This window comes from Schistocerca serialis, chromosome 1 (assembly GCF_023864345.2).
Source record: "Schistocerca serialis cubense isolate TAMUIC-IGC-003099 chromosome 1, iqSchSeri2.2, whole genome shotgun sequence".
NCBI classification, from domain to species: domain Eukaryota; kingdom Metazoa; phylum Arthropoda; class Insecta; order Orthoptera; family Acrididae; genus Schistocerca; species Schistocerca serialis.
The window spans coordinates 670,891,805-670,904,260 of NC_064638.1; the positions used below are offsets into that span (position 1 = coordinate 670,891,805).

At 43.8% G+C, this 12,456-nt stretch overlaps 1 protein-coding gene across 1 annotated transcript in view; it reads right to left on the minus strand.

Moving 5' to 3' along the window:
* Window positions 1-7,617, minus strand: part of LOC126423035 (atherin-like) — a 32,473-nt gene extending 24,856 nt beyond the window's left edge. Inside the window, exons 1-2 of the mRNA XM_050087247.1 lie at window positions 7,282-7,617; window positions 7,025-7,211 (exon numbers count right to left, since the gene is read on the minus strand). Coding sequence (XP_049943204.1) covers window positions 7,025-7,211; window positions 7,282-7,617 — 523 coding nt within the window. The remainder of the gene's footprint in view (window positions 1-7,024; window positions 7,212-7,281) is intronic.
* Window positions 7,618-12,456: the final 4,839 nt, after the last annotated feature.

Sequence of the window (12,456 nt, forward strand, 5' to 3'; positions counted from 1 at the left end):
GATGAATTGGCACTTATTGCAGACGCACTTGAAAATTCACAACAAATCGTAAAACTGAGAACTACAACGTGACACACGTCACTTGGAGAAACACAGTTCTTCACAAAGATCAGTAATAGGCCTCAACAGCTTACAATAAATAAAAACACTGTTTTAAATATGTAGGAGCATGGATATCAAACAACTTGAAGGAAAAGACAGCAACAGAGAATAGAATATATTAAATGGAGAGGACCTGTCAAATAACAATAAACAACTATACTAAAACATCTTTATCTTGAAACACTAAATCGAAATACTATGAAACAGTTGTAGGACCAGAAATACTCCATGCAGCAGAAACTCTTAACCTGACTACGAAGGGAGAGCTTTAAAAATTAGAAAAAGTTGAAAGATTAATCCTAAGAAAAATACTAGGCCTCAAAAGCAGCAGTGAATGAGAATACAGGTTAAGGTCAAATGCTGAATATATCGGAAAGCTTACAAGGTAAAAGATGAAATGAGAAAAAGGAGATTAAAATCTTATGGCCACGTATGCCACATGCAAAGTGAATAATGACAGAATAACTAAACAAATCTTTGATTTACTGAACAATTACAAATCCAAAAACAAATAATTTAGAGAAGTTGGAAGAAATATCGAAAACGTAGGAGACGACTAGGGCGAAATAAGAAACATAACACTTTTTAAATAAGAGACAGACAACGAGTCTTTCGGGACAGAAAAGAATAAAGAGCTGGAAGAAAGCGGACACAAGAAGAGAGGTTTGTTTCTTCTTATTCTCGAAGAATAAAAGAAGTGTGGGTCCGATGCAAAGTGTAGATGAAAACAAAGATGGAGTAACAATGTTGATTTCTCTTACGCTCCAAAAGGGTTATTCGAAATTAAAAGAAAACGTATTTTCTTGGTCCTTATAAATTATTAATAGCGCTACGTTGTTAATTACGAGGGCGTGCTGAAAAGTAATGCCTCCGAATTTTTTATGTCAAAACCCTTAAAGCATTTTTAAATAAAACAAACATTATTAACATTCTGTGTGCTTATTCTCCACGTCTACAAATTTTTTCTCAACACAGTCCCCCTGACGACGATCACATTTCTCCCAACGAGAGACGAGTTTGTAGATACAGCCACTGTAGAATGTTTGAGATTGTTGGCGGAGCCACAACCTCACCTGTGCTTGCACCGCATGATCACTGTCAAAGTGAAGTCCTCGAAGGTGTTCTTTAAGTTCTGTATACAGATGAAAATCGGATGGGTCCAAGTCGGGGCGGTGTGGAGGATGGTTGACGACAGTGAACCCAAGGCATGGGATTGTTCCAGATGCCGCAGCGTTCTTGTGTGTTCTGGTACTGTTATACTGAAGGAGAGGGAGCCCAATGTGTGGACCAACTGCCCGAATTCGAAACTCTATTACGGCATTTCTGATGCACCGATATAATTAAGTTACATACCCACATGTTACACGCTACAATTCAATTCCAAGAAAGACGAACCACTTTAATTGTAATAGACTTCATAACCACAACAAATTGTCTGAATGATAGTTCTTTGCCACAACGACTGCCGCTGGTTGGATTAAAATAAAATAATGTTTTCCATTAATTATTGTGAGCTTTCGACTGTGCAGCATTTCAAAATGTTTATACAGCATAGTCCATCAAATGGACGTACTTGGATCACAGTGTAGCATTCATCAAAGCACAAACTCTTAAGAGAAGTTGGGGGTTAACTGGGCAGCCGACACCTAAACAGCGTAAACTGCCAAGTAATGAATACAAAATACGAGGATAGTTTAACCTGTTCAGTGGTAGACAATGTGGTAGTAAGTTACCATTCAGGAAGAAGAGAGTTCCTGATCATTATAATTTCCGATACTATCTAGAGTTTAATTACAGATTTATAGGAGTATCCCATGGACTGAGGAGATGCAGCGCCAGAGAGCACGCTCAACTCACGGCCTCCTTGGTGCTTTTGAACAGGACTAGGGTGTGTGTCAACAAGGGATTCTCTAGCGACCTTCCTCTTATCAACAACCGCACGACTACTAGACTACACACGCACTCATCGTACCCAACGACGGCATATAGTAACACAAACATAAATCGTACACGCAGAATGAAGGAATGGCGTGCAATTGATAGGCCTGCTTTACACACTGAACGTTCTTTGTAGAATGCATTCTTTCTGGTTTGCACACTTTTAGAGTATTACGGAACGACAGTTGTCGTAAATGAAGTTTCTTGCATATACATTGTCACATCAAAATGCGCACTCGCTGTGGTGGAATAAGTGATAAAATAGGAAGTATGTTGGGAAAACAAGCAAGCCTCCTCCCCAAGAATCTCATCAAAAATAGTGAAGTGGCAAAAAAATTCGTAAGTCATAAAAATTATAACCAATCCTGATCGGTAACTAGTAACAACCACAAGATGTTAGTTCAACTTTTTATTGTATTATGCTTTTCTGGCGCAGCCAATTATCAGATGATGGAAATATGAAGCTGATGAGAAAATTTTTTAAACGCAAACAACATCACACGTAAAAATCCACAATGACAAGCTGGTAGTGCCAATTTTGTCATCAACTTCGTATTTCGATCATTTGATGATGGACTACACCCCGATGAGTGTAATCCAAGAAAGAAGTTCAAATAACATCTTGTGACCATTACTAACGACATATCAGTATTGGGTATAATTTTTAACAATATCATTATGATAGCAAACTTAATACATGGCTTTTAGTAATATTTAAAGTTCGTAAGTGTCACACTACAAAGGACTGCTTCGACATCCAATCGGTTCTAGAAATTTTTCTGGTACTGTATCTGCAAAGTACCTATTGAGGCGGAGGACGCAAAATACCTTTTGTTGTCGTGTTATTGCCGTCTCGACTCTCACATTGGGTGATGAACGAGCGAGCTATCTGTGCTAGAGAGAGACCAGAGAACTACCCCCAACTGCATACACAACAACTTCAAGTCCTATCAAGGTAAATATTTAAATTCGATGATTAAGTTACTCCATGTGGAAACGTGTGAAGCTTTTTGAGACACTGTATTTTCCCGTAATATCGCTAAGAGTATTCTGTAGTAAGAGCATGATATCATCTGTTGTGAAGCAATTGTACTACTGTATCAGGAATCACTGCGGAGATTACTGCGCATCAATTGTCGAATATGTTTCACAACATTATATTCTCCCATTAGCAAGGTGTTTAAGTTAATTCCCTTTAATCACAGTCGAAAATGATAAGCAACCAGTAAACATACGTTGTCAAGCACACAACGTTCTTCCTTGTGCTTCTCGTAGTGGCGTCTCGCACCACCCCTACCCTTGATAAAGACGTAAACTGGGAGAGAAAGACGGTCCACAATGATTTTTAGAACACAGTTGTCTCTGATGGAGTCCCACAGAGTTCAATTATGTGTCCCGTCCTACTCCTTAAGCTTTATGCGACAGCGTGAGATGTACAAGAAGGAGTGTCATGTGTTTGACAATGCATATTTGGTGCTTGCTTATTATTTTGATTGTGCCCAAAGACGTATTACATTTAAGAAATGATAATGGGATAATATAATCCGGAAACATGTTGTCTTAAAATATATTACATATTTTTCACAGTTGGTGTGTAACAATAATCTCGGTCCTAACAGCGGGATGCCAAATTGCGTCTCTCCAAACTAAACATTGTTATTAAATGTGACTGAAGCAGCAAAATATACTGTTTATAAAAGTAGTGAGACAGAATTGTGGGTATTAGATCGTGTCCCAGTGTATATTTCTGTGCCTAGCGTTTCGCGTTACAAGTCTGGAGACATGATCAGAGGCTGTATAGCATTTTCAATCTTAAACAAATTCGACATGACGGCCTTCGTTAAGTTTCAAACTGCTATCTATGTCTTTATAGTTTCTGATGATATCTGCAGCTTTAGGAGTCGGAACGTTAGACTCTGAAATACACCTTGAATCACGGCCCAAGGCCCATAACGCAAAATTCGCCAAAGGATGTAAATATCGGACTTTAAACTCTCCATCGTATAACATATATATAAGTGCAGGGTTTGCTCTCTCGGACATGTCCGAAAAAACAGACACCACATACATATGCGCCATGACGGCGAAATGATACTTCTCGCGCGGATCCATTCATTCCGTCAGTAACCTTGCGAAACTCAGCTGAATAGCGGCGAGCAAGTAGGGGATAATGGACGGAGGGAACGACATGTGTGGTGTGCGGCATGTGGGGATTTGGGGGAGGCGGGAAGCGTTCTCGAGGGGCTGAGGCAGTTAAGCTCGCCGTTCTAGAGAAGTGGAGCATCTGGGTCCGACTCCCGGTCTGGCATAAATTTTCACAAGTCGCCGTTGCAGTAATGCAATGCCTGTGTGCAGCTGAGATATGTAAATTTCTATTTCATTCCATCGTATTAGTCTCAGAATCAGTTGAAAGGTGAGAAGAAGGCACGGATGTGTCAGTTCCACTCCAGTAGAAGTCAAACCGAGAGGGCTTTACTTTACCTTCACATTACGTGCAGCTCTTTATTCACATGAAGGGCTGAGTGCTATTGACAAGGGATTTCAGATCGATTCCGTACTCCTGGATTTCCGGAATGGCTTTTGACAGTGTACTACACAAGCGGCTCTTAGTGAATTTACGTGCTTATCGAATATAGTCACAGTTATGTGACTGGATTTGTGATTTCCTGTCAGAGAGGTCACAGTTCGTAGTAATTGACGAAAAGTCATCGAGTAAAACAGGAGTTATTTCTGGCGTTCCCCAAGGTAGTGTTATAGGCCCTTTGCTGTTCCTTCTCTATATAAACGATTTTGGAGACAACCTGAGCTGCCGTATTCGGTTGTTTGCAGATGACGTTGTCGTTTATCGACTAATAAAGTCATTAGAAGATCGAAACAAATTCCAAAACGATTTAAAAAGAATATCTGAATGGTGCGAAAAGTGGCAGTTGACCCTAAATAACGAGAAGTCTGAGGTCATCCGCATGAATGCTGAAAGGGACTCGTTAATCTTCGGTTACACGATAAATCAGTCTAATCTAAAAGCCGCAAATTCAACTAAATACCTAGGTACTATAATTACGAACAACTTAAATTGCAAATAACACATAGAAAATGTTGTGGGGAAGGCTAACCAAAGACTGCGTTTTATTGGCAGGACACATAGAAAATGTAACAGACCTACTAAGGAGACTGCCTACACTACGCTTGTCCGTCCTCTTTTAGAATACTGCTGCGCGGTGTGGGATCCTTACCAGATAGGACTGACGGAGTACATCGAAAAAGTTGAAAGAAAGGCAGCACGTTTTGTATTATCGCGAAATATGGGAGAGAGTGTCACAGAAATGATACAGGATTTGGGCTGGAAATCGTTATAAGAAAGCCGTTTTTCGTTGCGACATAATCTTTTCTCGAAATTCCAATCACCAACTTTCTGCTCCGAATGCGAAAATTTTGTTGACACGATCACCACGAGCTACACCTACATCTACATCCATACTCCGCAAGCCACCTGACGGTGTGTGGCGGAGGCTACTTTGAGTGTCTCTATCGGTTCTCCCTTCTATTTCTGTCTCGTATTGTTCGCAGAAAGAAAGATTGTCGGTATGCCTCTGTGTGGGCTCTAATCTCTCTGATTTTATCCTCATGGTCTCTTCGCGAGATATATACTGCTTGACTCCTCGGTAAAGGTATGTTCTCGAAACTTCAACAAAAGCCCGTACCGAGCTACTGAGCGTCTCTCCTGCACAGTCTTCCACTGGAATTTATCTATCATCTCCGTAACGTTTTTGCGATTACTAAATGATCCTGTAAGGAAGCGCGCTGCTCTCCGTTGGATCTTATCTATATCTTCTATCAACCATATCTGGTACGGATCCCACACTGGTGAGCAATATTCAAGCAGTGGGCGAACAAGCGTACTGTAACCTACTTCCTTTGTTTTCGGATTGCATTTCCTTAGGACTCTTCCAATGAATCTCAGTCTGGCATCTGCTTTACCGACGATCAACTTTATATGATCATTCCATTTTAAATCACTCCTAATGCCTACTCCGAGATAATTTATGGAATTAACTGCTTCCAGTTGCTGACCTGCTATTTTGTAGCTAAATGATAAAGGATCTTTCTTTCTATGTATTCGCAGCACATTACACTGGTCTACATTGAGATTCAGTTGCCATTCCCTGCACCATGCGTCAATTCGTTTCAGATCCTCCTGCATTTCAATACAATTTTCCATTGTTACAACCTCTCGATATTCTACAGCATCATCCGCAAAAATCCTCATTGAACTTCCGATGTTATCCACAAAAAACGACTGCGGGGAACTGTATCGAACGCCTTGCGGAAGTCAAGAAACACGGCATCTACCTGGGAACCCGTGTCTATGGCTCTCTGAGTCTCCTGGACGAATAAGGGAAATCAGAGCTCGTACGGCCGGCCGGTGTGGCCGAGTGGTTCTGGGCGCTACAGCCTGGAACCGCGCGACCGCTACGGCCGCAGGTTCGAATCCTGCCTCGGGCATGGATGTGTGTGTTAGTTAGGTTTAAGTAGTTCTAAGTTCTAGGGGACTGATGACCTCAGAAGTTAAGTCTCATAGTGCTCCGAGCCATTTCAACCAAGAGCTCGTACGGAAAGATATAAGTGTTCATTGTTTCCGCGCGCTACACGAGACTGGAATAAAAGAGAATTGTGAAGGTGGTTCGATGAACCCTCTGCCAGGCACTTCAATGTGATTTGCAGAGTATCCATGTTGATGTAGGTGTAGATGTAGATCGTTAATGATGTGATTGTAACCATTAGCGAGTGGCCACTAAATGACTTTATGAACCTGTCTACTGAATACCTTGAAAGAGTAACCATTCTTCCTTTACTCGCACGCATTCGCTCACACGCGATGTCGGAGTTCTGTACGGGACTGGGAAATTCAGCACGGTAGCACGGAACGGCACAAGAGCCGACGGTCGGTTCCGGGAAGTGCAGCGGGGCAGGGAGCAGCGCCTACCTAGCAGCCCGACGAGCAGGTCGGCGACGGCGAGCGACGCGATGTAGTAGTTGGTGCGGCGGCGGAGGCGGCGCTCGCGCGCGAACGCGACCAGCACGACGCCGTTGCCCAGCAGCGCCGACACGGCGACGACGCCCTCCAGCGCCGCGTACGTCGGGTCCAGGGACAGCTCCTCGTCGCCCTCCTCCTGCGTTCCGTTTGTGGACCAGCTGTCGTTGCGCGCCATGCGGTCGCCGACCGCAGCGTCGCGAACGCGCCTCGGACTCTCCCACGCGCACTAGCGGTCGGAGAAAGGTCGCGGCGCAGAGCAGAGTGGACTCCCGGAAGGCCGCGGGTGCGCGTGTAGCGGTGTCCGCCGCGGACCCTGCCGTCAGCGGCGGCGACTGGCGACGCGGAGCGGGCGCTACGCTGGGCTGCGGACCGCGAGCCGTGCGCCGCGCGACTGGCCGGCCGGCCGGAGCGCGCATGGCGGCCGCGGCGGCGGCGGGGGCGGGCGGTGGGGGCAGCAGAGGCCGCGCCTCCGGCTCTGCCGCCTCAGCCGCCGCGGGACGGCGTGCCTGCCCACCGGCCGGCGTAGTTTGCGGTGTAGACATGGGGAGGTCGGTCGAATGCCCGACATTTGCCACGCCGGACATTTGCCACACTTACCCTTCGCCAGGTAGCTTGAGTAGCGATCCCTCAGGTAAGAGATGTCCGTGGCTCGTGGTCTTGCGGTAGCGTTCTCACTTCCCGCGCACGGGGTCCCGGGCTAGATTCCCGGCGGGGTCAGGGATTTTCTCTGTCTCGAGATGACTGGGTGTTGTGTGTCCTTCATCATCATTTCATCCTCATTCACTCGCAAGCCGCCGTAGTGGCGTTAAAGAACTTGGGGGGCGGAGGCCGAACCGCCCCGCGAGGGGTCTCCCGGCCACCAATGCCATACGCTCATTTTTATTATGTAAGGGATGCCCTTCCTCGTGCTTCTTCTGTCAGCTTTCAAACCGCCGTCTCCACATCTTACTCGATACAGCCAATACGTAAGGGACCTTCTTCTTCGACATCTTGGCGAACTACAGAACTTCTTTTCCAAAATCGAAATATTTATAACTTTTGGGAAACGAAAGCAATACCGACGATTATGTCAGTACGTAATTAGTTCTGCCAAGTATAAATATAGACCCCTCTGTCTGTACGGTAGCTTCCTTTCACGCTTACTGATTGCGATAGAAACAGTCCATTGGCAGGGGAGCAACGAGAAAGGAACGATGTAAAGAGAATGCGAATGAACGCTAGTCATTTCTTTTTTATCACTGCATTTGTGCCTACTTTAATTACTACAACTGCATGCCCAAAAGACAATAAGGAAAGAAGAAATGGGAATGTGAATGTTTGAAAAGAATAACGGCATACTCCATATTAATTTACTGTCTAAAATCCGATATCTCTTGCGGCGAAACATTAGTTAATAAAGTGTAGCCGGACAATGTTCAAAACATGACTGAAAATACGTTCACTAAATAGAGATAAGAACATCTATGATTGACATGTCATCTAAAGTCGACATACAATTTTAAAATGTTAGAAATAAGGAAATGAAGTAATACAGAATGCTATGATTGTAACGTACGTTGTTGTTCTACATTGTTTAGCTCTGGAATTTACAGGGTCACAGGGAAAGCATCCTAGGTTTTGGAGGGAAAAGCCGTAATTGTAATGATCTGCACTACAACAGAAACAAGAAGCGCAACTTAAAGAAAAATAATGTATTGTGTGTTCCAGCTCACAAGCGACATTGAAGCAGATAGTTCCTGTGTCTTAGTATGGGCAGAGGTTATATTTGACAACCGGAATAAATTAATAACTGGCTCCTTTTACCAACCCCCGGTCTCAGATGAAACAGTTGCTGAACAGTTCAAAGAAAACTTGAGTCTCATCACTAGACCACGGATTTTTAGGTCGTAAAAAAGTGTGTTTTAGGCACCTAAAATAGGCTCCTTCAGTAGTTCATTTAGGCTATATAAAACCTAAAATAGGCTCTAATAAAAATGATGCAGAGAAAATAAAAATAAATTAAAATGCACAGTGTTGACAGTATGAACATCTTATTAGTCATTAAAACAAGCAGAATGAATATTTACACAGTTACAGAGCACAGCAATCTGCACCATTAATGTTGAACATAACTCCAAATATTTTTGAGTTCCTGCAAGATAAAGATCTCCGTAAAAAAGATGTGGAAATGGTTTAATTAATACATTCGTAGTTTCACATATTCTGACCATAGTTGGCTTCACAATAAATAACCAAAATCTTTTCTAGGTTTTCTAGTGAAAAACTGTGGCGCTCGTCAATCAGAATCAATTTATACGCTGAAAAAGAACGTTCTACATCAACATATGTGACAGGGGCATACTTCATTTTCGGCACTTGTTGGACAGGAATGCTGCAGTCAGGAGTGCTGGATTTTCCACTAAGTATGTCGGCAGCTGCACACAACTCCTTCAGGCCAGTGTTCTTCTGCAAAACCGTTTGCTTCATTAATTTTCATTTTGCTTCTTCAAGCAAAGAAATATTGTCGTAGATAGGTCTCCCTGAGACTTCTAATTGTGAAATTATTCTTGCCATAAATGTGTAGTGGGCCCTAATGTAAGCAGAATCTTTGAGTAACTCCACTGCTGCAGCTACGGATGCAGCATCCTCCGGTATATTTTCAACCACCTCCTGGACAGCTGAGAGATGCGTACTATAGTATTCTGCTGCTATCAGCCACGTGCCCCAGCGGGTGACAACAGGCTCTGGCGGCAATGGGACATCTGGAAGCTGTTCTTTGAATGCCTGTATTCTTGATGGTGCCTTAAAAAAATTTTCTTCACCATAGATATTACTATATTTACTTTAGGAACTTATAGCCTTATTTGCTCTGCTATGCGTTTAATCCCATGCACTACACAAGTAACGTGCAGTATCAATGGGTAGAATACGTTTAATAGTTGAAACGCTGCTATCATATATGCAGCAGCATCATTGACGGCCAGAAGCACCTTATTCTCATCCACTCCGTTTGGGTATAGCACCTTAAGCCCATTGTTCACAAACTGTGCTATTGTTTGTTGGTTAGGTTTTGCAAGCTGTTTTGAGTAAATCAAATGAGCCCTGGATGGAGCATCTGGATCTAGCTTGTCAGTAATCAGGTTTGCAATGTAACGGCCAAGACTGTCAATAGTTTCATCCATAGAAATCCATATACAAGAGTCTCCAACATCTTCTCGGATTCTGTGCAATGCAGCATTGTAAGCTGAATCCACATAATTCTTACGTAAAGTTGACTCTGCAGGAATAGACTGATGGCAGTACTTCTCAAGAAAACCTCTGAAAATAGGGTTTTCTAGTTTCCGAAAGGGGATATTTGCTGCCACAAGTGCATGACACAAATCACTGGCCGCTTTCAGTCTGGAACCACGCGACCGCTACGGTCGCAGGTTCGAATCCTGCCTCGGGCATGGATGTGTGTGATGTCCTTAGGTTAGTTAGGTTTAAGTAGTTCTAAGTTCTGGGGCACTGATGACCACAGATGTTAAGTCCCATAGTGCTCAGAGCCATTTGAACCATTTTGACAACGAAACACTTCCGGGACTCTCGTTCTGTTCTACCAAATACCCAAATATGGTCGATTTCACTCTTTGAAGGTCGTTCTCTCTGGTTCTTCCTTCTTGCTATGTGAGATTCGTCCACTTCAACAACTTTACTCGGTCCACCAATCGGTACACTGTCGTTTGTCACTACCACTAAACACACTTCTTTGCAAAAACCGAAATAGTCGCACACGGTATTAGCAGATAAGTCAGTTTCCGATGCTGTTGGTTGCAAGGTGTCGTGTCGAATCCAGCCAGATAGCAGAATTACGCTGGGGTGGATGGATAATTTGGAAGAGTCGAACTATGTATTCTTCCTGGTACTAGTTCGTTTTCCGCACTGTCCGCAATGAGATTGTAACGGTATGTCAGCATTGAAACACTTCTTACGAAGTTCTACACACTTCGCACCCCCACAGTCTACACAGTCCCTTGTTTTCCCTCCGGTAGTACTCCTTATTTGCGACAAAAAGTCAAACAATTTTCTGCGCTGGATAAGCATGGAATTAGATTTGTCCATATGAGAGAATCCGCCAAAGAAATGTCAACAACACCAGACATCCCACATACTACTGACATATATCGTCTGGGTTCCCCTAGCAACTCACAAATAATTCGCGGAGGTATTTAATTTAGATCAACTGAGGGAACGATGGAAAACAGATAAAAATGACGATCACAAATAACTGATCATAACGCCCGCCACCAAAGTCGCATGAACGATGTAGGATCGCACGTCCGATATGTATCGTTTGGACCCCGCGACTTCGATAGTTAATCACTCTTGGAAATTACACAAAACATTATGGCCATATGTTTCATAGTGTGTTTCCACTTTTCGAACACAGTACAACAGAGTTTCTGTTTGGCATGGACTCGACAAGTCCTTGACAGGATTCCAAAAGTATGTGGCATCAGCTGTCTGACCACAGCCCAATCAGTTCCCGTAAATGGTAGTTTGTCGGCGCCAGATAAGTTTTCCAATGGGTACAGGTCAGGCACATTTGCTGGCCAAGACATCAATGTGAGTTCACTATAATGCCCCTCAAACCACTGTAACACGATCCTGACCTCACAAAACGAACAGTTTTCCTGTTGGAAGATGTCATCGTCGTGGGTTAAGACACAAGCGTGAAGCGATACAGCTGGTCCACAATAATGTCGACTTAGTTGGCTGCTGTCACGATGCCTTCGATTAGCGCCGCAGGTCCCACGCAAGTCCAAGTCAGTGCACAGCCGGCGCAGAATGCCGTGGCCGGTAGATGCGCACGTGTGAGGAGAGAGGTAGTGGTGGGGGTCACGGGCAGGCGTTGGGGGGGCAAACGCGAAGCGCTGGAGTGGAAGTGCTGTTCCAGACTGAAACCTAAGCTCACATTTTTTGTAAATATTAAGTGAGGCCCCTCCACGCCCACACTAGGATCGTGACCATTCGAAAAGATCTACTTTCACATCTGCTTTCATTAGTTTCTAAAAACAATTCCGCTGGAAGTGCAGCGATTCATTTCCGTCTGGCTTCTTAACCGTTAGTAACTTTCAGAGAAGCGTCATGAGTGGCGAATTTTGAGTAAAACCTACACATTTATCTGGTTGCCATATTTAAATTTGCTTCTTTTGCCAAAACACAGCAGAGTTTACACAGTCTCACCTGACTAACACGTTGCGAGAGGATTATGAAACAGTGGTTCAAATGGCTCTGAGCACTATGGGACTCAACTGCTGAGGTCATTAGTCCCCTAGAACTTAGAACTACTTAAACCTAACTAACCTAAGGACATCACACACATCCATGCCCGAGGCAGGATTCGAACCTGTGACCGTAGC